The sequence below is a fragment of the Salmo salar genome, chromosome 22, assembly GCF_965601325.2.
Source record: "Salmo salar chromosome 22, fSalSal1, whole genome shotgun sequence".
NCBI lineage: Eukaryota > Metazoa > Chordata > Actinopteri > Salmoniformes > Salmonidae > Salmo > Salmo salar.
The window spans coordinates 8,680,556-8,707,449 of NC_138312.1; the positions used below are offsets into that span (position 1 = coordinate 8,680,556).

At 44.3% G+C, this 26,894-nt stretch overlaps 1 protein-coding gene across 2 annotated transcripts in view; it reads right to left on the reverse strand.

Moving 5' to 3' along the window:
• Nucleotides 1-873: 873 nt before the first annotated feature.
• LOC106582688 (SRSF protein kinase 1) overlaps nucleotides 874-26,894 on the reverse strand; it is a 59,125-nt gene continuing 33,104 nt past the window's right edge. The window contains exons 6-16 of one of the 2 annotated variants that reach the window (XM_014165989.3): nucleotides 18,170-18,276; nucleotides 17,748-17,913; nucleotides 9,041-9,066; nucleotides 8,621-8,828; nucleotides 7,894-8,268; nucleotides 7,343-7,443; nucleotides 6,786-6,893; nucleotides 5,845-5,914; nucleotides 5,559-5,651; nucleotides 3,597-3,822; nucleotides 874-3,162 (exon numbers count right to left, since the gene is read on the reverse strand). In XM_014165989.3, coding sequence (XP_014021464.2) covers nucleotides 3,638-3,822; nucleotides 5,559-5,651; nucleotides 5,845-5,914; nucleotides 6,786-6,893; nucleotides 7,343-7,443; nucleotides 7,894-8,268; nucleotides 8,621-8,828; nucleotides 9,041-9,066; nucleotides 17,748-17,913; nucleotides 18,170-18,276 — 1,439 coding nt within the window. In that variant the 3' untranslated portion in view covers nucleotides 874-3,162; nucleotides 3,597-3,637. Of the gene's footprint in view, nucleotides 3,823-5,558; nucleotides 5,652-5,844; nucleotides 5,915-6,785; nucleotides 6,894-7,342; nucleotides 7,444-7,893; nucleotides 8,269-8,620; nucleotides 8,829-9,040; nucleotides 9,067-17,747; nucleotides 17,914-18,169; nucleotides 18,277-26,894 lie in introns of both variants that reach the window. The other variant, XM_045705812.2, reaches the window with a different exon arrangement.

Genomic DNA, 26,894 nt, shown 5'->3' on the forward strand with positions numbered 1-26,894 from the left:
GTGCTACGGGTGGGTGTTGCGATGGTGAACTGTGAGCTGAGATAAGGCGGGGCTTTACCTAGTAAAGACTTATAGATGACCTGGAGCCAGTGGGTTTGACAACAAATGAAGTGAGGGCCAGCCAATGAGAGCACACAGGTTGCAGTGATGGGTAGTATATGGGGATTTGGTGACAAAACAGATGGCACTGTGATAGACTACCTCAAATTTGCTGAGTAGAATGTTGGAGGCTATTTTGTAAATGACATCGCCAAAGTCAAGGATTGGTAGGATAGTCAGTTTTACGAGGGTATGTTTGGCGGCATGAGTGAAGGAGGCTTTGTTGTGAAATAGGAAGCCGATTCTAGATATAATTTTGGATTGGAGATGCTTAATGTGAGTCTGGAAGGTGAGTTTACAGTCTAGCCAGACACCTAGGTATTTGTAGTTGTCCACATATTCTAAGTCAGAACCAGCCAGAGTAGTGATGCTAGACAGGCGGGCGGGTGCGGGCAGCGATCGGTTGAAGGGCATCCATTTAGTTTGGATAAGTAGGAGTGGCGCCATCTGTTGGAAAATAATGCTCCAATAGTACAACAAGAGTCTTACCTCTTTCTCTCTCTGTTTCAGAGGAAGCCTGAGCTCATTATCAACCACAGAAGACAGACGTACTTCATACAACACGACAGAAGGACCTGTGAGGTGGTGGTGTTGTGGAAATAAAGCCCAGCTAGTTAAAAGGCAATATCAACTCCACTTTAGTGCATCACTTTACAATAATACATGAACGCTGATAATAAGTGATAATAAATGTTCCATATGAATATACCCTGACCTTGCTTTACTGGAGTATAGAATATACTGCACAGCCTCCCAACAAGTACAAGTCAGCCATTTTCAAAATCTAAATGTTTATTCAACTACAGAAAATGCTTAGTTTAGCAGTGGACAATCAAATGCAGAGAGGGAGGTCAGGAGAGGGGGAGGCAGATGAGGATGAAAGGCAAGGAGAGGTCAGGGAAAGAGCGCATTGAGAACGAAGGAGGGAGGAGAGGGGCTTGTAGAAAAAGAGCAACCAATGGGATCGGGGAGGGCACCCTTTCAAAGCATTATAACAGCGGCATCATTCTTTATTACAATCCACGATTATACATTTCTCTCTCTTTGATGCATTTAAAACAGTCGTACCCTGCAAGGGGGGCAATGTCAGTATGAAAATAAGCTTTAAAAACGCAGCAAAAAAACTAGCAAATGCATCTCAAGGCATCAATCGATCTCATAACGACTCATTCAAACATTTGCACCTTAGCAGAGTGTGTATTCCAAAAGGCACCCTATTCCCTATATAGTGCATTACTTTTGACCAGAGCCTAAATGGGCTCTAGTCATAAATAGGGCACTAAATACATAATAGGGTGCCATTTGGGACACAGGCAGAGCTTCCCCTCCTTCATAATATACACAGTTCAAACAGAAGCTCCAAACAGAAGTTCAGAGAGACAAGGCCAACTCTTTGGTACAGATATGTACAAGATAGGGGTTCAGATATGGTGTGCGCCTAAAATGGCACCCTGTTCCAACGCCCTTTTTTTCTAAATCTGTTCTGGAATCAAATACAGAATTATTCTGATTCTGATCATTTTTCTGAAACGGGAAAATTCTCACGATCTTGTATCACACCATCTAGCAAAAAAAAAGAGCATTCTTTTCTCAGAGGCAAACCTTATCTAGAACCTTAAACACCACAGGAGAGGTATGAAACTAGCCAGCAGATTCTGACCCTGTTACGCTTGTTTACACTGAGCTGCACCGGGATCGGAACACAACCATGGTTAGATTAAGACAACAGAGCCGCAGCGAGATATGGGCTGGAAAACTTCTCAATGCAGGGATGGGATGTTCCCAATGATTTATATATACACACACACACTAGATGACTTACAGGGGGCACTGTTTTGAAGCCACCGTGTCATCATCTTAGCCTTCCCTCACCATTGTAAAAAATATTTTGGAAGCTATAAAAATGCCTTTATTAATGTCTACATTGACGTCTGCTTTTACCAAGTTTATTCTGCTAGACACCTTAATGCATACTTTTAAATTGTTACTGTCCCCACTACAAAAATATTTAAATACAGGTCATTTTGTCCTTTAATTTAATTGAAATACTGTGGAAATCCATTAATTCCTATGAAGGACTGCCTCTTCTAGGGAGTGCCAATATGGTCGACCGGTTGCTTCAAAGCCACTCATTGGCCAATACATAGCATCAGCAATCCAGGTTTTATATACACATCCTTGGATGTAACACTGTACTGAAAAGTTTACCTATATCCAAACTGATACAACAAGATTGAAATACTGCTAGTTTTACTAGAAAAATGCCTTTTCATCCTCATGCTAGCGAGCAGTAGCCACCGCCACCATTTTGGAATGGCAGTGTCAGCCAATCAGCCTCTTTGTTGTTCAACGCAACGTGCCATTCCATAATGGCTGCTGTGCCTACTGCTAGCTCGGATGAGGAAGGAAAAGGGCAGTTTGAATTGAAGTACAATTTGGAGTACAGTGGCACATCCCATCGCTGCATTGAGGAACGTTTTAGACGGCGCGCCGGCTCCGCGGTGTCTAAATCTAACCGTGATTGCATTCCGACCCCAGTGCAGCTTAGTGTAAACAAGCGTAATGGTAAGGTCGGAATCTGCTGGCTAGTTTGAAACATGGTTATTCAGTAGCATTGGTCTAGTCATGGTCTGTGGATCAATGCAGGTAACAGAAGGTAATAAATGAAACGCGGGACAGAGTATGATGGTACTATCTCCACACTGTGGTAAGTGCCATTCCAAAACTGCCGCTTGGAATGAGACAAGGAAGGATAGGACAGGGATGATGACACAGAACAAGTTCCATTGCATTCCGTCAGTTCAGGAATACTTCCATGGAGAATCCTTAGAATCTTTTCATTACTTTCTAGGTAGCTACTCTTCCCCACAATCCTACACACATTGTAAATATGCTTTGTTATTGAAGGAAAAGACTCAAACTAACCTCTATCAATACTGTATATAAAATAACAACCATTCGGATGTGCTAGTATAGTGGTACAGTGGGTGTTTTGTAGATATGATTGGATTGGTCTTGAAATTGTCCACTGGAAGTCTGAGGTTTGATCTTAACTCTGCACATCTGCCAAACAAAGAAACAAAAACAAAAGAGAAACTCTGAATGAAACTTGTTAGAGGCGTCATCATTGGCACAGAGAAAAACATGAGTAAATAAAGAAAAAGAGATCAGATACTCAAGTCATATCCAGTCAGTACCAAAAAGAAACAAAGTAAAAGAGAGAGACATAAATAGATATAGTGCTGCTGGATCGGGCTTCCTTGTGTTTATTTATCTGGAACCAGTGTTTTCTATGAAGGCCACCAGTAGGGCTTCAGTAGCCAGTCTAGTGTGGTTTGTGCGTGTGTTGAGCAACTAGGGAGGCAACGCAGGCATGGTGCTGGCAACGGCTTCCTCTTAGTGTGTATTTATATGTGTGTGTGTGAATGCTTGCGAGTACATATGTATGTTTGTGTGTGTATATGTACATATGTTCATGTATGTATGCATGTGTGTACTGTATGAGCTGCTTGTTGTCTGTAGTAGTGCTGTGGCTCCTCTAGGGGGCGATCCATGCGTGTCGGAGGCACTCTGCAGCCGTAGCTCTCTTCTCTGGTACCAGGTCCAACATTGGGAAAAGGAAGCTAGCAAAGGTAGCTGCCTCCTCTTTAGACCACTCATACTTCTCCACCAGCACCTCCAACAGACCCCACGGTTTCAGCTTGGTAATGTGCCTCAGGTCACCTAGGGAGGGAGGGAGGGAGAAAGTTAACTACACACACATTCCCAAGACAGTTTAGTTTACATGTGAAAAAAAAAAAAAAAACACCCACACTTTTAGACAAGGCTCAACTTTAACCTTTTCACACGTGAGTAACAAAAATCTCCAACGGTCACCCCCAGCGTGAGTTGTTTTATGCACGTAATGTCAGAATGCACTCACTTTTCCAAAATGTGATTGTTGCGCAACAAGACAGTTAACGCGTGCTGCCTGCTAAATATCTATAGGCTATGTTTCAACTTGCCAATTTCAAATGATTTTCTAACAGTCTGAATGTAGGTGTGTTCCGCCTCATTAATTCACATAGCCCATTTCAGCATTGCAGACAATTTATGTTTGAGGCTTTACTGAGCCGGACAAACTTCTCTCTTCGAGGAGAGCCCAAGCACTTCCAATGTTTCCGCAGATCAGTATGCAGATATTTGTGCAGTCTTGCACGAATTGGCACATTCAGACTTTGGATATGTGTGCGTTCCCATCAAAGTACTTGCCTTTTTTTCTGTATAGCGTGTTGGCATTTCTAGTGTGGCATGTATGTATGAAACAATGTATTTACAGTTTTACTTGCGTTTTCAAGTACTGGTGACAAATAATGCATTCCGATTATTGCATATATTGTAATGGACACCTATGACGTGTGTAAAATACTTTTTGGAAGGTTGTACTGATTTTAATGAGCTAATGCTAAACTATTTGCCAGCTATGTGTGGCGCCATGTTTGTTGACATTATACAATGCATTCTGGGTGTCACGTTAACACCTGTCAGACCAAAGATGTTATAATGAGGTGAAAGGTAAAATTCCGGAAGTGAATGGTCGTTGACAACACACCCCCTTCAACATGCCTACTGCAAACGGACCAAACTCATCTTGTCTCTTTGATTGAAAAAAAACAAAACATTGCGGCGAGCACAAACTACCCATCTTCGGATTACATTCGATTTCTAGAAAGTGTTTTACTCAAATATGTAGATCAATGATCAGCTCACCCGTGATGACATATAAATAGTAATTGCTATTAGCTAATTCATAGTGTTTTCTGACAGCCGAGAGTTATCTAAATATAACCGCTTGTATTACGTTAGTTAGCGCTAGGACTAATGTAGCCTACATTTTCCGATTTGGATGATTGTGTTATGATGTCTCTACTTCTGTGAATGTCTGAACATTGCATCCAAAAATAAAACTTCACATCCGGGAACTTCACATCATTTCGCAAGGACTTTGTTTGTGCAAAATGTTGGTGAGAAAACAGCGTGGCTAGCTTACAATGCTGACTGTTGTGTCAATAGCAACTGGACGTTCTAAATGAGCTTTCTAATCGCACCGGGTTTGAGCGTACGCTGCAGGGACCACTGTAGAATGATCACAGTTGTTTGTTGGTACGCGTGAAAAGGTTAAACCTGCTATGACACGCACACGAAAACTATGATAACTATGAAAACACACACACAGCAGAGGGATAAACTACAAAGCAGAATCAATGCGTTAGCCAGCTAACTTTGATAAACAACCAGAAATAACTGTTGATTTTGTCATTTATTAACAAAGCTAAACGCTGATATGTTTTTGTTTGTTGAGTTCATTTGACCATTCCCATTTCAAGTATACCCTTCTAAAAAATAAAAAATAAAAAGTTTGCTGGCTAACTTATTGATCCTGGTTTGTAGTATACCACTCTAGTGTGGTGTTTGTTTACCTTTCTTGGTGAAGAACTCCTTGGAGTATTTTCCGGCCAGGATCAGCTTCTTAGGAACTTTACCCAACAACTCAATGATCAACGCTATGTGGTCTACGCAAGAGAGGAAGACGACAAACAAATTAGACGGTGCCAATCTCATTTGTGATGAAGGTCTGCAGAATCCTCACAGACACAGCAGCAGGATCTACACAATAGGATGTGAGTGAGTGTGTCTTGAGGTCTAACATATTTGAGATACTATAAAAAAGGCACAATCTTGTGCCTTACAGGGAGGGGAACATACCTTCATCTCTAGAGTAGTCTTCCCCAGAGTGAGGCTCAAACAGGTAGTCTCCCGTAGCCAGCTCAAAAGCCTAGAAGGGACAGTCACATTTACAGTACCAGACAAACGTTTGGACACAACTAATCATTCAAGGGTTTTTCTTTATTATAACTATTTTCTACATTGTAGAATAATAGTGAAGACATCAAAACTATGAAATAACACATATGGAATCATGTTGTAACCAAAAAAAAGGGTTAAATCAAAATATATTTTATATTTGAGATTCTTGAAAGTAGCCACCCTTTGCCTTGATGACAGCTTTGCACACTCTTGGCACATATGCTGAGCACTTGTTGGCTGCCTTTCCTTCACGCTGCGGTCTAACTCATCCCAAACCATCTCAATTTGAGAAAAAAAAAACAGCGTGGGCAGCTCAATTGAAACTAGACCTTCCAAATAAGCGTTCTAATCGCACCGGGTTTGAGCGTACGCTCCAGGGACCACTGTAGAATGATCACACCCGTTTGTTTGTACGTGTGAAATGCAGAGTTGTACCAGACAGGGGATAGACTGATGACTAGTAAGCCCCGCAGCTTAATACAAATACATATCAGAGCATTGTCTGCTGGGCTAGTTAGTTCAAGATTTTCTGAGGCTAGTTATACATTGACTAAGGTGTTTCACATTCTTGGGGGACCTCCTTGGGAAACTAAACTATTTATTAAACGTGGTTGTACTTGTGAGATGTAACCCACATTTTTCTTTACATGACCAAGTCAACATACAGCCAGACCTGTGGTAGTCGGTAAGTGCAGAGACGTTCCTTGCGTGTTCCTACTGACAGAAACACGGAGGCAGACCGGCGAGGCCATGTTTTGGGTTGATCTGACAAGCGTGAGGAGTGTGTGTCGGGGTGTGTGTGTGTGTGAGAGAGTGTCCTCTATCCTATCTCTACCCACCATTGCGGCAGTGCTCCAGATATCAGCAGGCGTCCCGTAACCGGCTCCCATCAGCACCTCCAGAGAACGGTACTGACGAGTTTGGATGTCATCTGTAAAGTGCTTGTGCTGAGGAGGAGAGGAGGGATGGAGAGAGAGGGATAGAGGGGGGGGTCGAGAGAGAAAGAAAGAGGGAGAAAGAGTGGGATAGATGGAGAGAGAAAGAGAAGGCATCACTGATCTGACATGACTCGTATTGGTGTAAGCCTTTAAGTCAAATCACATTTTATTGGTCACATAGACATGGTTAGCAGAGGTTATTGCGAGTGTAGCGAAATGCTTGTGCTTCTAGTTCCCGACAGTGCAGCAATATCTAACAGACTGTAGTAAAACCCTTGCTGGCTGTCGCATATCTGGTCATATTTATTTAATAATCTGGTCATTTCGAGTCGACGGGATGAGAAGTGGGTCTTCCACAACATCCGGTCCTGATTAACGATCAAGCTAGCGAGCAAGGAAGGATGATTTGGGCCCAAATAAGATTTTCAAAAATTCAAAAATGGCTGTACTATACTCACCACCCAGCAGGCATTCCCCAGGTCAGCTATTTTGATCTGGATCTTGTCTGCATTGAGAGGTTCCAGAGGGTTGACCAACAGACTACCTGCTGCTATTTTATCTAAACAGAGAGAAGAGGGTGGAAAGTGGAGAGAAAAAGAAGAGGAACAAAACAATATTTATCTATAAATGTGAGCGTTGTGTGATGCTGCACCATCCGGAAAAAGTCAGTTCTGCCGAGTCAACTGGAAGAGAAAGAAGACGGAAAAGATTGAAAGAGAAGTACCGAGTTGGTGATATTATAAGGAGCCCTCAGAAAGAGTAGAGAAAGAGAGACATTACAGCTATTTACAAATAACACTTACGCCATCAACGCGAGTGTCTTCAGTGAGGTGAACCGTTCAGAACATTGCAACTAGAAATGTGAGCAATAGAGCTGAAATGATAGTTGAATCTACATTTCAAAGAGACATGTCTGAACTCCGTGATCTTTATTCTATCCAAATATTCGATAAGGTTTCCCCTCCTGATGAAGTGCGCAGCAAAGTGCCACCTCTCCCCCTCCACTAACCGTTCCTCTCGCCCTCCTCCTCTTCATCCTCTCTTACAGGCACCACATCCGTCTCCATCTCCTCGTCTTTTCTCTCCTCCTCATCCTCCTCTGGTTGTTTACACTCCTCAGTCTCGCCCTCCTTTCCTCTCCCTTCTTTATCGTGTGTTCCAGGGTCGCCGGGCCCTCTGCCGTTGCATTCTGGGTAAACTGCGTCGGCCGGCGAGTCCCGTCCCTGGGTACTGGCGCTGTCAGGGGCTACGGCGTCAAGTTTGTTGGAGTTCTGTCGGTCCTCCTCTTCGTTGGTCCTCTGTACCTCATGGCTCTCCGAGAGGGCGTGGCCATTGCAGTTCACCTCCATCCTGCTCTCCTCCTCCGTTTTATCTGGAGCTGGGTCTAGGGGACAGAGGTTAAGTGATGATAGGACAGTCAGTCACATAAACATATGTCAACACACTACTGATCAGCAACCCTGGTCCAATGACATTTGGTCCAAATATTGTTTTAAATCCACTACATGGTAGCCGGGATGCCAGAATCACTGATCTACAAATCACCTTGCATGCCATTATGTAAATCAAGATTAGCGATTCTGCGCCTCCAATTGATCTCCCCAAACACGTGTTTTGCCTTTCCGTTTCTTTTAAAAGGTGAAAAGGAACAAAATCTAAATGGTGGTCCGTAATTTAACACAGGATCATTTTAATCTGGATTAAATGTGTTCTGTAAAACCATGGTGTTTGTTGACCTGCTGTGACACCATTAGCGATGCCCTGTAGCGTGACGGAGGTGGGCGGGGGGGCGTCTGTGGTGGCCCCTTCAGTCTCCTCTTCGCCCTCCTCCTCGCCTCCCTCCGGCGCTCCCTCCATCTCCTGAATCCTCTTCTCTAACATCTCTGCCTGCTTCCGCTGTTTCTTCTTCATCTTCTTCTTCTTGTTCTTTGACATCTTCGCCGTCTGAGGGGAGGGGTAAGGAGAGGGGGGATGAAGAGAGGAGTGAAGAAGGGAAGAGAGTTCAAGGCTTAGACTACTATACCATTTGTAAAACTGCTTTTCCATTGATAAGTGTGAACAGAGAGCCACCCACTCCCCATACAATACCTGGTAGCAGCAACCACATTCAAAAAAAGACATCATGCTTTTATAAATGCATAAAAACAGAGACTTACTGGTTTGGGCGCAGGGGCTGTGCTCACTAGGCAGAGAGAAGAGAAAGAACATTCGACTGTCATATCCTCAGCTAGATAATGACTAAACCAGCATAGGATTATGTCAAATCTGCCTCAGTAATTAGCATACAGTAGCAGTAGCACAGTGTCTGTCTATGGTATTATCCCTAGAACTTCTAAGCAAACAGCTGTATGCAGGGCTTTATAGATCTACATTTTTATGGAATGGTCTGCCTATCCATGTGAGACGCAGACTCTGGCTCAACCTTTAGGTCTTTACTGAAGACTCATCTCTTCAGTAGGTCCTACAATTGAGTGTAGTCTGGCACAAATCAAATTTTATTTGCCACATGCGCCGAATACAACAGGTGTAGACTTTACAGTGAAATGCTTACTTACAAGCCCTTAACCAACAGAGCAGTTAAAAAAAAAGAAAATAAATAAAAGTAACAAATAATTAAAGAGCAGCAGTAAAATAACAAGTGCGAGCCTATATACAGGGGGTACCAGTACAGAGTCAATGTGCGGGGGCACCGGTTAGTCGAGGTAAGATGTACATGTAGGTAGAATTATTAAGGTGACTATACATAGATAACAGAGCAGCAGCAGCATAAAATAGGGGGGCAATGCAAATAGAATGGGTAGCCATTTGATTAGAGGTTCAGGAATCTTATGGCTTGGGGGTAGAAGCTGTTTAGAAGCCTCTTGGACCTAGACTTGGAGCTCCGGTACCGCTTGCCATGCGGTAGCAGAGAGAACAGTCTATGACTAGGGTGGCTGGAGTCCTTGACAATTTTTAGGGCCTTCCTCTGACACCGCCTGGTATAGAGGTCCTGGATGACAGGAAGCTTGGCGCCAGTGACGTACTGGGCCGTACACACTACCCTCTGTGGTGCCTTGCGGTTGGAGGCCAAGCAGTTGCCATACCAGGCATTGATGCAACCAGTCAGGATGCTCTCGATGGTGCAGCTGTAGAACCTTTTGAGGATCTGAGGACCCATGCTAAATCTTTTCAGCCTCCTGAGGGGGAATAGGTTTTGTCGTGCCCTCTTCCCGACTGTCTTGGTGTGCTTGGACCATGTTCATTTGTTGGTGATGCGGACGCCAAGGAACTTGAAGCTCCCACTACAGCCCCGTCGAAGAGAACGGGGGAGTGCTCGGTCCTGCTTTTCCTGTAGTCCACAATAATCTACTTTGTCTTGATCACGTTGAGGGAGAGGTTGTTATCCTGGCACCACATGGTCAGGTCTCTGACCTCCTCCCTATAGGCTGTCTCATCGTTGTTGGTGAACAGGCCTAACACTGTTGTGTCGTCGGCATACTAAATGTTGTTGGAGTCGTGCCTGGCCGTGCAGTCATGACTGAAGAGGGAGTACAGGCGGGGACTGAGCACACACCCGAGGGGCCCCTGTGTTGGATGTGTTGTTACCTACCCTTACCACCTGGGGGTGGTCCGTCAGGAAGTCCAGGATCCAGTTGCAGAGGGAGGTGTTTAGTCCCAGGGTCCTTAGCTTAGTGATGAGATTTGAGGGCACTATGGTCCTCTTCTGTCTCTGCTGCTAAAGCCACTTTCTACCACTCTAAATTCCAAGCATCTGCCTCTAACCCTAGGAAGCTCTTTGCTACCTTCTCCTCCCTCCTAAATCCTCCCCCCCCCCCCCCTCCTCCCTCTCTGCGGATGACTTCGTCAACCATTTTGAAAAGAAGGTTGACGATATCCGATCCTCGTTTGCTAAGTCAAACGACACCGCTGGTCCTGCTCACACTGCCCTACCCTGTGCTTTGACCTCTTTCTCCCCTCTCTCTCCAGATGAAATCTCGCGTCTTGTGACGGCCGGCCGCCCAACAACCTGCCCACTTGACCCTATCCCCTCCTCTCTTCTCCAGACCATTTCCGGAGACCTTCTCCCCTTCCTCACCTCGCTCATCAACTCATCCTTGACCGCTGGCTATGTCCCTTCCGTCTTCAAGAGAGCGAGAGTTGCACCCCTTCTGAAAAAACCTACACTCGATCCCTCCGATGTCAACAACTACAGACCAGTATCCCTTCTTTCTTTTCTCTCCAAAACTCTTGAACGTGCCGTCCTTGGCCAGCTCTCCTGCTATCTCTCTCAGAATGACCTTCTTGATCCTAATCAGTCAGGTTTCAAGACTGGGCATTCAACTGAGACTGCTCTTCTCTGTGTCACGGAGGCTCTCCGCACTGCTAAAGCTAACTCTCTCTCCTCTGCTCTCATCCTTCTAGACCTATCTGCTGCCTTTGATACTGTGAACCATCAGATCCTCCTCTCCACCCTCTCCGAGTTGGGCATCTCCGGCGCGGCCCACGCTTGGATTGCGTCCTACCTGACAGGTCGCTCCTACCAGGTGGCGTGGCGAGAATCTGTCTCCGCACCATGCGCTCTCACCACTGGTGTCCCCCAGGGCTCTGTTCTAGGCCCTCTCCTATTCTCGCTATACACCAAGTCACTTGGCTCTGTCATATCCTCACATGGCCTCTCCTATCATTGCTATGCAGACGACACACAATTAATCTTCTCCTTTCCCCCTTCTGATAACCAGGCGGCTCTGCATGTCTGTCAGACATATCAGTGTGGATGACGGATCACCAGCTCAAGCTGAACCTCGGCAAGACGGAGCTGCTCTTCCTCCCGGGGAAGGACTGCCCGTTCCATGATCTCGCCATCAGGGTTGACAACTCCCTTGTGTCCTCCTCCCAGAGTGCTAAGAACCTTGGCGTGATCCTGGACAACACCCTGTCGTTCTCCACTAACATCAAGGCGGTGACCCGATTATGTAGGTTCATGCTCTACAACATTCGCAGAGTACGACCCTGCCTCACACAGGAAGCGGCGCAGGTCCTAATCCAGGCACTTGTCATCTCCCGTCTGGATTACTGCAACTCGCTGTTGGCTGGGCTCCCTGCCTGTGCCATTAAATCCCTACAACTCATCCAGAACGCCGCAGCCCGTCTGGTGTTCAACCTTCCCAAGTTCTCTCACGTCACCCCGCTCCTCCGCTCTCTCCACTGGCTTCCAGTTGAAGCTCGCATCCGCTACAAGACCATGGTGATTGCCTACGGAGCTGTGAAGGGAACGGCACCTCCATACCTTCAGGCTCTGATCAGGCCCTACACCCAAACAAGGGCACTGCGTTCATCCACCTCTGGCCTGCTGGCCCCCCTACCTCTGAGGAAGCACAGTTCCCGCTCAGCCCAGTCAAAACTGTTCGCTGCTCAGGCACCCCAATGGTGGAACAAGCTCCCTCACGACGCCAGGACAGCGGAGTCAATCACCACCTTCCGGAGACACCTGAAACCCCACCTCTTTAAGGAATACCTAGGATAGGATAAAGTAATCCTTCTAACCCCCCCCCCCCCTTAAAAGATTTAGATGCACTATTGTAAAGTGGTTGTTCCACTGGATATCATAAGGTGAATGCACCAATTTGTAAGTCGCTCTGGATAAGAGCGTCTGCTAAATGACTTAAATGTAATGTAAATGTGTAGAACGCTGAGCTGTAGTCAATGAATAGCATTCTCACATAAGTGTTCCTTTTATCCAGGTGGGAAAGGGCAGTGTGGGGTGCAATAGAGATGGCATCATCTGTGGATCTGTTGGGGTGGTATGCAAATTGGGTGGGTCTAGGGTTTCTGGGATAATGGTGTTGATGTGAGCCACGACCAGCCTTTCAAAGCACTTCATGGCTACAGACGTGAGTGCTACGGGTCAGTAGTGATTCAGGCAGGTTACCTTAGTGTTCTTGGGCACAGGGACTATGGTGGTCTGCTTGAAACATGTTTGTAATTCAGACTCAGACAGGGAAAGGTTGAAAATGTCAGTGAAGTTGGTCAGCGCATGCTCGGAGTACACGTCCTGGTAAACCGTCTGAATGTATTCTGAATGTTGACCTGTTTAAAGGTCTTACTCACATCAGCTGCAGAGAGCGTGATCACACAGTCGTCCGGAACAGCTTAAGCTCTCATGCATGCTTCAGTGTTGCTAGCCTCGAAGCGAGCATAGAAGTAATTTAGCTCGTCTGGTAGACTCGAGTCACTGAGCAGCTCTCGGCTGTGCTTCCCTTTGTAGTCTGTAATGGTTTGCAAGCCCTGCCACATCCGACAAGCGTCGGAGCCGGTGTATTACGATTCGATCTTAGTCCTGTATTGACACTTTGCCTGTTTGATGGTTCGTTGGAGGGCATAGCAGGATGTATTATAAGCGTCCGAAAGTCCCGCTCCTTGAAAGTGTCAGCTCTACCCTTTAGCTCAGTGCGGATGTTGCATGTAATCCATGGCTTCTGGTTGGGGTATGTACGTACAGTCACTGTGGGGACGACGTCATTGATGCACTTGATGTACTCCTCAATGCCATCGGAAGAATCCCGGAACATATTCCAGTCTGTGCAGGCAAAACAGTCCTGTAGCTTAGCATCTGCTTCATCTGACCACGTCAATGGTGCTTCCCGCTTTAGTTTTTGTTTGTAAGCAGGAATCAGGATAGAATTGTAGTCAAATTTGCCAAATGGAGGGCGAGGGAGAGCTTTGTACGCATCTCTGTGTCTGGAGTAAAGGTGGTCTAGAGTTTGTTACCCTCTGGTCACACATTTAACATGCAGGTAGAAATTAGGTAAAACAGATTTAAGTTTGCCTGCATTAAAGTCTCCGGCCACTAAGAGCGCTGCTTCTGGATGAGCGTTTTCCTGTTTGCTTATGGCCGTATACAGCTCACTGAGTGTGGTCTTAGTGCCAGCATCGGTTTGTGGCGGTAAATAGACATCTACGAAGAATATAAACTCTCTTGATAGATAGTGTGGTCTACAGCTTGTCATGAGATACTCTACCTCAGGTGAGCAAAACCTTGAGACATCCTTAGATATCGTGCACCAGTTGTTTGCAGATACACATAGACTGACACCCCTTGTCTTACCAGAGGGCCAGCTGTATGTTATTCATGTCGTCGTTCAGCCACAACTCGGTGAAACATAAGATATTACAGTATTTATTGTCCCGTTGGTAGGATATACGTGCTTGTAGTTCGTCCACTTTATTATCCAACAATGAAACGTTGGCCAATAATACCGATGGCAAAGGCAGATTAGCCACTCGTCGCCGGATCCTTACAAGGCACCTTGATATCTCCGTCTTTCTCCTGCGAATGACGGGGATGAGGGCCTCGTCGGGTGTCTGGACTAAATCCCTCTCGTCCAACTCATTAAAGAAAAATTATTCGTCCCGTTCAAGGTGAGTAACCGCTGTTCTGATTTCCAGAAGCTGTTTTCGGGTCTTAAGAGACAGTAGCAGCAACATTATGTACAAAATAAGTTACAAAAAATGCAAACAAAAACAAAATAGCACGGTTGGTTAAGAGCCCATAAAACGGCAGCCATCCCCTCTGGCGCCATTACTATCGCCCAGGGGTGCGAAGGTGAACAGCAAGGCACTGGAGTGAAGAACCACCATTGCTGTCGCTGCCTGGCCGGCTCCCCTCTCTACTAGGATTCTCTGCCTCTGACCCTATTACGTGGGCTGAGTCACTGTCTTACTAGTGCTCTCCCACGGGCATTAATATTGATTTGGTGCCACCTTTGCTGCTATAACAGCCTCCAATCTTCTGGGACACTTTCCACTAGATATTGGAATATTCCTGCGGGGACCTTCCATTCAGCCACAAGAGCATTTCTGAGGTCGGGTACTGATGTTGGGCAATTAGGCCTGGCTCGCAGTCGGTGTTCCAATTGATCCCAAAGGTGTTCGATGGGGTTGAGCCCAGGTTGAAAGTCACTGAGCTCTTCAGTTTCTGTACAGCACTATGAGATATCAGCTGATGTACGAAGGGCTATATAAATACATTTCATTTGATTCAGTTAGGCCATTCTAATGCCAATGTTTGTCTATGGAGATCGCATGGCTGTGTGCTCGATATTATACACCTGCCAACAATGGGTGTGGCTGAAATAGCCGAATCCACTAATTTGAAGGGGTGTCCAGATACTTTTGTATATAGTGTTAATGTTTGTTTTTGACTTTGTTACACATTTGTTGTTATTTTTGAGGATCCACATGTCATGGAAAATTTTTATTTGAACAACTAATGAGCAACTCCGTTGTAAATCCAGCGCATATTGAATGTTGAGATTGCCGAAAGGCCAGTCTTTTGCAATGACAAGGAGTGGCAAGGAGTGGAATGTTAGCTAAAGAGACTGGTACTCAGACTAGAAGGCAGACGGGAGGAGACAAGATCCAGTGGGACCATTCTAACCAAGGAGAAGGCAGACTCGTTTGTGAACAGGTACAACTCCCGATATACAGTGCATTCGGAAAGGTATCAGACTCCTTGACTTTTTCCACATTGTGTTACATTACAGCCTTATTCTAAAATAGATTAAATATCGTTTTTTTTCTCCACAGCAATCTACACACAATACCCCATAATGACAAAGTGAAAACACGTTTTTTGAATTTTTGCAAATGTATTATAAATAAAAAAAACATACCTTATTTACATAAGTACATAAGTACTTTACATAAGAAATTGAGCTCAGGTGCATCCAACTCCATTGGTCATCCTTGAGATGTTTCTACAACTTGGAGTCCACCTGTGGTAAATTCAATTGATTGGACATGATTTGGTAAGGCTGTCTATATAAAAAGGTCCCCCAGTTGACAGTGCACGTCAGAGCAAAAACCAAGCCATGAGATTGAAGGAATTGTCCATAGAGCTCCGAGACAGGATTGTGTCACAGATCTGGGGGAGGGCACCAAAAAATGTCTGCAACATTGAAGGTTCCCAAGAACACAGTGGCCTCCATCACTCTTAAATGGAAGAAATTTGGAACCACCAAGACTCTTCCTAGAGCTGGCCGCACAGGCCAAAAGGAGCAAACGAGGGAGAAGGGTCTTGATCAGAGAGGTGACCAAGAACCCAATGGTCACTCTGACAGCGCTCCAGAGTTCCTCTGTGGAGATGGGAGAACGTTCCAGAAGGACAACCATCTCTGAAGCCACTCCTCAGTAAAAGGCACATGACTGCCCGCTTGGAGTTTGCCAAAAGGCACTTAAAGACGCTCAGACCATGAGAAAGAAGATTCTCTGGTCTGATAAAACCAAGATCAAACTCTTTGGCCTGAATGCCAAGCATCACATCGGGAGGAAACCTGGTACCATCCCTACAGTGAAGCATGGTGGTGGCAGCATCATACTGTGGGGATGTTTTTCAGCTGCAGAATGCTTATGTAAATAAGGTATCAGTTATTTTTAATACATTAAAGAAATGTCCAAAAACCTGTTTTTGCTTTGTCATTATGGGGTATTGTGTGTAGATTGATGAGGAAATAAACTTAATAACTTAAGGCTGTAATGGAAGGGGTCTGAATATTTTCCGAATTAACTGTATACCCACTGATTGTTGAAGAATATAACTTATGAAAGCCTCATGCGCTTAGTTCAACTGTCGTACTTCATCAGAACTGAAAATGCAAGATCGTTTACAAACATTGGAGTAGAATCATGTAAATTTAAACAAACACTTACATGATTATAATTTTGATATAATGGATAGTCAGTCCTTTAATCCATAGCTGTCTATTAATTTGAGAGTCTACATTTCTCCAGGCCCATCCCTCTGCTTTTTACCAAACACTAACCTAACATGCTGACCAAACAGCCTCTACACGTGTTTGCGTGCAGGTGTTGATTTTGTCTATCCCCACCAGACACGTTCATGACAAGCAGGCTAAAATACTTAAACCAACTGAACCAACTATATTCATTTGGGGACGGGTGGAAAAACACATGAAACATTCATGAACATTTAGCTAGCTTGTTGTTGCTAGCTAATTTGTCCTGGGTTGATATTTACCTGAAATGCATATGGTCCCTCTATTTTTGCTGGATCTTTGTAGAATGTTTGGCCCATGTTGAGTCATGCAAAATCGTGTGTTCTCTACTCTGACAATTAATCCACAGATAAAAAACGGGAAACCTAGTTCGTTTTTCTCCTTGTTCATTCTTCTTCTGTGGAATTTATATGAAAGTTAGAAACTAACTTTAAGGCGCATTACCACCACCAACTGGACTGGAGTGTGGCCCTCGTTTATCTTTCAAATCACCCACGTGGGTATATGCTCCAAAAAAACAAGTTCTATTTTAGCGCCTGGCTACACAGACGTTCGTTGATGCCCGCAAACATTTCTGTATGAATGATTGATGCATGTGCAAATATGTATGTGGCAATGTATTTTTGCAACGCTGGCGCACGCAACGCGAGCGGTATGGTCAGCATGTAACGTAGCAGGCGTAAAAGAAACGTCTGTGCGGGGTTAAAAGAAACCGGAAGCATCTGGTTCAGGCTTTGCCTCATCTGTCTTTTCCCTGAAAACCACATGCCTCGGGTTCTTCCGACCCTCTGAGGGTGCCAAAACAGAGGCAGGGTGACTGCTTTATTGCTTAAAATGAAGGATTCTAGCTTTACAATCCCATTATTCACCATCCCAAGCCCGGATGGTAACGTTATGTTCATGTTGATAAAACCTTCCTTAAACTGTTCACTATGTTAATTCAGTTTGCCAATTGGTTGAGAGAAGTGTCAGTCATCTGTGGATACAAAGGAGGCTGGCACTCCTGTCCTCTGTCACTCTGTAGCCTCATCAGCCATCTTCCTATCGTAGGATGTATACATGTGTCTACTTCTTTGTGGTGTGTATGTACCTGCAGATCCAGAGGGGGGTGGAGCTCCTGTCCTCTGCCACTCTGTAGCTTCAGCAGCCATATTCCTAATGTAGGGCTCGTTAACAGTCAACAAGATATTCTCTGGCTTGATGTCCGTGTGGATGATCTTACACTTTGAGTGGAGGTAGTCCAGCCCCTGGAGAACCTATAGGAGGGTAGAGCATCAGTAAGAACACTGCTGCATAGGGTTTCAACATTAAGGAGAATTCCAGTTGGAGGATTCCAAGAATCAGGGAAACTTTTGGGATAGTGTCCAGAATTTTCAACCCTCTGAAATCCCCCCCCAAAAAACAATTACTGTTTCGACGTAAAAGTTACGTAGAATGTTTGTTTTTGCTAAAAAGAATGCACCCAACCTGGAACACACCCAATGTTGTGTGAGGAATAAGGTGTTGTTTTACCTGTCGAATGATGCTCTTGACACAGGGCAGAGGAAGGCCCTGGTAGTTAGACTTGATGATCCACTTCAGCAGATGATGACCCAGAACCTCAAACACCATACAGACATCTGATGGGGAGCTGGGTCAAGGACTCAAAAAACACAAACATGCCCCCTTGTCATTCACACCTAAGCATTTGGTATACACCTATCCAATATGGAAGTGGGCCAACGAACCCAGAAATCATTACGACCTCTTCAAGAAGCTGGCCATGCTGGGATGGAGGAAGTCTGGGCGCATTGCCCAGACACCCAGCTGTGACGGACAGACAAACTGTCACTACATCTGTGGCGCTGTGCGTGTCATGTAGCTGGAGTGTATTGTGCTGCCAACAGCTGTACAACACCGGCCAAACATCAGTGCAACATCTGTGAACCACTGATAGATAGTGCCAGGACTAGGGCAATAAAGATTTTAAGACTCATCATTTTGACTAATACTAACGCACTGATCTTAGGGAGTACTGAGTAGATGGAATATGCCTGCGTCCTTTGTCTGTTTCAGGGTTATTATAGTGAACTACAACTGAAACTAAAAAACTATTATGTAAACTTTCAGCAAAAAAATAAATCAAATGGGACTTAAGCTTTTTTTTTTTTCTTCTAATGGGGGTTTCAAGCTTCCGAGTCTGGCAGGTAAATGCTGAGAGGAGATAGTGATGTTTCTAATTGGCCTAGCTTGTGCATCATGATAACTAGTTATCAATGTTGAATTGCTGTGGGAGCATCGAGCACTCTTTAAAAAGACCAGCGCAGTCAGAAATTGGATTGTCCTTTACACAGTGTGTGTGTGTGTGTGTGTGTGTGTGTGTGTGTGTGTATGTATGTATGTATGTATGTATGTATATATACACACACATATACATACATATACATATACACACATACTTACATACATACACATACACACAAAAGTATGTGGACACCAATTCAAATTAGTGGATTCGGCTATTTCAGCAGGTTTCCACATATTTTTGGCCATGTAGTATATTTCCACATTGTTTTTACACTGCTGCTACTCGCTGTTTATTATCTATGCATTGTCACTTTACCCCTAACTACATGTACAAATTACCTCGACTAACCTGTACCCCCGCACATTAACTCAGTACCGGTACCCCCTGTAAACAGCCTTGTTATTTTATTGTGTAACTTTTTCTCTCTCGTTTATTTAGCAAATATTTGTCTTTATTTCTTGAACTGCATTGTTGGTTAAGGGCTTGTAAGTGTAAGGTCCGCACCTGTTGTAGTCGGCGTATGTGACAAATAAAATTTGATTTGAGGTTGGAATAATACCGTGAAATGGTGAAATTATGATAATGCCATTTTAATGTAAGAGCTGTTTGAAAGACCACTTGAAATTTCAGCCTGTTTTGGTTGGATGGAGTTTTGGCCTTCCATGGTGACATCACCATGTGGTAAATTAGTTAATTGACCAATAACAGAGTTCCAAACATCTCTGCCAATAACAGCACATTTTCATTTTTCCCCTTCCCACCCAGACCACTTCCATACACTCAGACCAAAATTATTGCTTGAGAAAATGCACTTTGCAAGAATACATTTTTGTTTATTTTTGACCATTTTAATCGAAAACCAGAGTAACACTTCAGCTCCGCTATATGCATCGCGTTGCTTTTCGACCAGCGTTGCGTCAATGTGACATTTTAACTGCTACAGAGCGTGTAGTTTTGACAGCAGAGGGGAAGAGGGTCTTTATTCTATTTTCCTCTACTGTACCATATTCATAAACTACGCGCAAGTACAATAGCGTTGGTCCTGTTTTTCCTAAGAACTCATTAGAATTGTTAGTGGTTGTACTAAACTCATTAGAATTGCTAGTGGTTGAACTCATTAGAATTGCTAGTGGTTGTACTAAATGATCCTCTGATTACAATGTACACACTTTGCTTTTGTGTAAACATAGTCAATGTAGCTAGCTAGAGTTTCTGCTAGCTAGTAGCTTCTTGACTTTAGAAATCTTAGTCAAATAACCAGCGGTGTATAGTCGAGGCCATATGCAACCGAAAAACTCTCATTATTTCAAATTCACAAGACAGAATCAATATGCGCGTCAGCCATCAACAATAGAACCACAGCGACTCTTGAGCTTGTATGCTGCCATTGGACGTGACGCAATGCGAGTGCAACACGGGGAGTATAGTAGCTTGCATTCATTTCAAAGGAAGCATTCCCTCAATGGCTGATGGCAATGCAAGACACTCGATTGCCGTAGTGTAGCAGGGCAGTTAAGTACTTAATTGTTATCCAGAAATGAATTGATAGAGACAAAAATCGGCTTCATCAGACCTTTAAAAGAGACAGGATTCAACCCAACCACAGGAGTTCCACGATTATCTCAAGCAACATTTCAGAATCGGCAACAGAGGTCGTGGAAAGCATATCACCTCCCATAGAAATGGTAGTACGGTCCATGTAAGTAGCCTAATTTGTTCCTCTAACTCCTCTTAATACTTCTATCAAACCAACAGCTATTGTCAGCAGTAATCCTGTGCCTATACAGCTGAATTACATTTAGCACAGACAGTTTTCCCTAGTAGGAAGCCCACTCAACAGTTCGCCATGCAGCTCAAATGTAAATATCACTGTCTACCTCTGATAAACTAAAGCACTAAAAACAAAACGAGCAACCCAGAGAGGTCAAAATAGCCCACAATAACAAATGTAGCCTGAGAAACAAAGCTCATGAAATCGATAACTTTATACAATCAGATAACATTCATATACAGGCCATCTCTGAAACTCACCTAGATAATTCCTTTGATGATACAGATACATGGTCATAACATCTACATAAGAGACAGGAATGCCAATGGGAGATGTGTTGCTGTATATATTCAGTCATATTCCTGTAAAAAGCTTAGAGAGGATCTCATGCCAAATGCTGTTGAAGTAATATTTCTACAGGTTCACAGGCCTCACTCATCAAGCTTTGATTATTTTAAATCAGCTGTGTAGTGCTAGGGCAACAAAAAAAAAGGGGTAGCACCAGGACCGAGTTTGGGAATCCCTGCTATAGACCACCGAGTGTTAACAGTGAGTATTTTGATATGTGCGAAATGCTTAATTGTGTATTTTCTGGTGACCTAAAAATTGACTTGTTTTCATCAAGCTGTTCAGTCAATAAAAAGCTTTGAACTGTAACCAGTGCTTGCAATCTAGTTCAGGTAATCAGTCAACCTACCAGGCTATATACAAACAGCACAGGAAATAAATCAGTGATCACATCTTTACTAATGGTGCAGCAATCTGCATCCACACCCCTCAGATCATAACATAAATCAATTCAATTTTAGTTGTTACGTGTGCCAAATACAAAAAAGGGGTAGACTTTACCGTGAAATGCTTACTTACAAGCCCTTAACCAACAAAGCAGTCCAAGAAAGAGTTAAGAAAATATTCACTAAATAAACTAAAGTAAAAAATAAATCGAAAACGAACAAGAAAACTACATAACAATAACGAGGCTATATACAGGGGGTACCGGGTACCGAGTCAGTGTGCGGGGGAACAGGTTAGTCGAGGTAATTTGTACACGTAGGTAGGGGTAAAGTGACTATGCATAGATAATAAGCAGCGAGAAGCAGCAGTGTAAAAACAAAGGGGCGTCGGGGGTGCAACCAGGTCAGGATGCTCATACCAGGAGGTGGTGATGGTTGTGTAGTCAGCGAATTTAATGACGGTGTTGGAGTGGTACTTGGGTGAACAGGGAGTATAGGAAGGGAACAAGCACGCACACCTGAGGGAACCCAGCGTTGAGGTTCAGCGTGGCAGATGTGTTTTTGCCTACCCTTACTACCTGGGGGCAGCCCGTCAGGAAATCCAGGATCCAGTTGCAGAGGGAGGTGTTTAGACCCAGGGTCCTCAGCTTAGGGATGAGCTTTGAGGGCACTATGGTGCTGAACGCTAAGCTGTAGTCAATGAACAGCATTCTCACATAGGTGTTCCTTTTGTCCAGATGGGAAAGGGCAGTGTGGAGCGCAATATCATCTTTAAAAAAAATGTTTAACCTTTATTTAACTAGGCAAGTCGGTTAAGAACAAATTCTTATTTTCAATGACGGCCTAGGAACAGTGGGTTAAATGCCTGTTTAGGGGCAGAACGACAGATTTGTACCATGTCAGCTCGGGGATTTGAACTTGCAACCTTCCGGTTACTAGTCCATCGCTCTAACCACTAGGCTACCCTGCCACCCCAGATCTGTGGATCTGTTGGGGCAGTATGCGAATTGGAGTGGGTCTAGGGTTTCCTGCATGATGGTGTTGATGTGAGCCATGACCAGCCTTTCAAAGCAATTCATGGATACCGACGTGAGTGCTACGGGGCGGTAGTCATTTAGGCAGGTTACCTTCGCTTAATAATAAGCATGCAGACATTAAAAACGACTAAAACCCTATGGATTGATGAAGAATTGAAAAACTATAGTTGAGGGAGACAAAAGGAATGGCAAATAAGTCTGGCTGCACAGCAGATTTGCAAACGCACTGTAAATGGAGAAATTGTGAATAAACTAAAACAAAAAGAAGCAACAGTACTATGAATCAAATAAAAATTGTTTTGGCAGAAGTAGTACTGAATTTCCATAGAAGCTAATGACCTACCACTAGTAGCCTTCATTCAATGTACGCTGATGACTCAACATTATACAAGTCAGCTACCACAGCAAGTGAAATCACTGCAACACTTAAAGAGCTGCAGTCAGTTTTAGAATGGGTGGCAAGTAATAAGCTAGTCCTAAATATATCCAAAACTAAAATCATTGTATTTGGGACAAATTAACAAAAGCCTAAACCTCATCAAAATCTGGTAATGAATGTGGCAATTGAGCAAGTTGAGAAGACTAAACTGCTTGGTGTAACCCTAGATTGTAAACTGACGTGGTCAAAACATATTGACACAATGGTAGCTAAGATGGGGAGAGGTCTGTCCATGAAAAAGCGCTGCTCTGATTTCTTGATATCACAAATCAACCAAATAAGTCCTACAGGCCCGGGCCTCCTGAGTGGTGCAGTGGTCTAAGGCGCTGTGCCACTAGAGATCCTGGTTCGAGTCCAGGCTGTCGCAGCCGGGAGACCCATGGGGCAGCACACAATTGGCCCAGCATCGTCAGGGTTAGGGGAGGGCTTAGCCGGCAGGAATGTTCTTGTCTCATCGCGCACTAGCGACTCCTGTGACGGGCCGGGCACAGTGCATGCTGACACGGTCGCCAGGTGTACGGTGTTTCCTCCGACACATTGGTGTGGCTGACTTCCGGGTTAAGCGGGCATTGTGTCAAGAAGCGGTGTGGCTTGGCTGGGTTGTGTTTCGGAGGACGCACGGCTCTCGACATTCGCCTCTCCCTAGTCCGTACTGGAGTTGCAGCGATGGGACAAGACTGTAAACTACCAATTGGATACCACACAATTTAAGGGAAAAATGGGTGAAACAATGAAGTCCTATAGGCCCTAGTTTTATCACACCTGGACTACTGCCCAGTTAAAAAAATCAAGTGATACAAAGGAGGATAGGCAAATTACAGTTGGCCCAGAACAGAGCAGCACAGCTGGCCCTTGGATGTACACAGAGCTAACAATAATATGCATGGTCAATGTAGAGGACATATTGACTGCATCAGTACTTGTCTTTGTGAGGGGTATTGACCCGTCTGTTCAAACAGCTAACACACAGCTCAGACACCCATACATACCCATACATAAACTCAGCAAAAAAAGAAAGGTCCTCTCACTGTCAACTGCGTTAATTTTCAGAAAACTTAACATGTGTAAATATTTGTATGAACATAAAAAGATTCAACAACTGAGACATACACTGAACAAGTTCCACAGACATGTGACTAACAGAAATGGAATAGTGTGTCCCTGAACAAAGGGGGGGTCAAAATCAAAAGAAACAGTTTGTATCTGGTGTGGCCACCAGCTGCATTAAGTACTGCAGTGCATCTCCTCCTCATGGACTGCACCAGATTTGCCAGTTCTTGCTGTGAGATGTTACCCCACTCTTCCACTGAGGCACCTGCAAGTTCCCGGACATTTCTGGGGGGAATAGCCCTAGCCCTCACCCTCCGATCCAACAGGTCCCAGACGTGCTCAATGGAATTGAGATCCGGGCTCTTCGCTGGCCAAGGCAGAACACTGACATTCCTGTCCTGCAGGAAATCACACACAGAACGAGCAGTATGGCTGGTGGCATTGTCATGTCAGGATGAGCCTGCAGGAAGGGTACCACATGAGGGGGGAAGATGTCTTCCCTGTAATGCACAGCGTTGAGATTGCCTGCAGCTCAGTCCGATGATGCTGCGACACCCCGCCTCAGACCATGACGGGCCCTTCACCTCCAAATCGATCCCGCTCCAGAGTACAGGCCTCGGTGTAACGTTCATTCCTTCGACAATAAACGCGAATCCGACCATCACCCCGGAAAGAAAAGCGCAACTCGTCAGTGAAGAGCACTTTTTGCCAGTCCTGTCTGGTCCAGCGACAGTGGGTTTGTGCCTATAGGCGACGTTGTTGCCGGTGTGTCTGGTGAGGACCTGCCTTACAGCAAGCCTACAAGCCCTCAGTCCAGCCTCTCTCAGCCTATTGAGGACAGTCTGAGCAATGATGGAGGGATTGTGCGTTCCTGGTGTAACTCGGGCAGTTGTTGCCATCCTGTACCTGTCCCGCAGGTGTGATGTTGTTCGGATATACCGATCCTGTGCAGGTGTTGTTACACATGGTCTGTCACTGCGAGGACGATCAGCTGTCCGTCCTGTCTCCCTGTAGCGCTGTCTTAGGCATCTCACAGTACGGACATTGCAATTTATTGCCCTGGCTCCTTGCAGCATGCTTAAGGCACGTTCACGCAGATGAGCAGGGACCCCGGGCATCTTTCTTTTGGTGTTTTTCAGAGTCAGTAGAAAGGCCTCTTTAGTGTCCTAAGTTTTCATAGCTTTGACCTTAATTGCCTACCGTCTGTAAGCTGTTAATGTCTTAACGACCATTCCACAGGTGCATGTTCATTAATTGGAATGAGTGTTAGCATGGGAAACAGTGTTAACCTGTTAGGGCTAGGGGGCAGTATTTGCACGGCTGGATACATTTTTTTACCCGATTTAATCTGGTTACTAATCCTACCCAGTAACTAGAATATGCATATACTTATTATATATGGATAGAAAACACTCTAAAGTTTCTAAAACTGTTTGAATGGTGTCTGTGAGTATAACAGAACTCATTTGGCAGGCAAAACCCTGAGACATTTTCTGACAGGAAGTGGATACCTGATGTGTTGTATTACCTTTAAACCTATGCCATTGAAAAACACAGGGGCTGAGGAATATTTTGGCACTTCCTATTGCTTCCACTAGATGTCACCAGCCTTTACAAAGTGTTTTGAGTCTTCTGGAGGGAGATCTGACCCGAACAAGAGCCATGGAACGATGATGGCCCATTAGACACCTGGCGCGCCAGTTCATGTTGGGTACCCTCGTTCCAATACGTTATAAAAGAGAATGCATTCATCCACCTTGAATATTATTCATGTTCTGGTTAAAAAAGGCCCTAATGATTTATGCTATACAACGTTTGACATGTTTGAACGAACGTAAATATATATTTTCCCCCTCGTTCATGACGAGAAGTCCGGCTGGCTTAGATCATGTGCTAACAAGACGGAGATTTTTGGACATAAATGATGAGCTTTTTTGAACAAAACTACATTCGTTATGGACCTGTGATACCTGGAAGTGACATCTGATGAAGAGAATCAAAGGTAATGGATTATTTACATAGTATTTTCGATTTTAGATCTCCCCAACATGACGGCTATTCTGTATCGCAACGCGTATTTTTCTGGGCGCAGTGCTCAGATTATTGCAAAGTGTGATTTCCCAGTAAGGTTATTTTTAAATCTGGCAAGTTGATTGCGTTCAAGAGATGTAAATCTATAATTCTTTAAATGACAATATAATATTTTACCAATGTTTTCTAATTTTAATTATTTAATTTGTGGTGCTTACTTGACTGCCGGTTATTGGAGGGAAACGATTTCCTCAACATCAATGCCATAGTAAAACGCTGTTTTTGGATATAAATATGAACTTGATAGAACTAAAAATGCATGCATTGTCTAACATAATGTCCTAGGAGTGTCATCTGATGGAGATTGTAAAAGGTTAGTGCATCATTTTAGCTGGTTTTATGGTTTTGGTGACCCTGTCTTTGAATTGACAAAACATTACACACAACTCTTGTAAATGTACTGTCCTAACATACTCTAAATGTATGCTTTCGCCGTAAAACCTTTTTGAAATCGTAAAACGTGGTTAGATTGGAGATGTTTATCTTTCAAAGGGTGTAAAATAGTTGTATGTTTGAAAAATTTGAATTTTGACATTTATTTGGATTCAAATTTGCCGCTCTTGAAATGCACCTGCTGTTGATGGAGTGCACCACGGGTGGGACGCTTGCGTCCCACCTAGCCCATAGAGGTTAAAACCCTTTACAATGAAGATCTGTGAAGTTATTTACATTTTTAAGAATTATCTTTGAAAGACAGGGTCCTGAAGAAGGGACGTTTCTTTTTGCTGAGTACACACACACGCCACCAGGGATCTCTTCACAGTCCAAGTCCAGAACAGACTGAGAAATGTGCAGTACTCCATAGACCCATGACTACATGGAACTCTT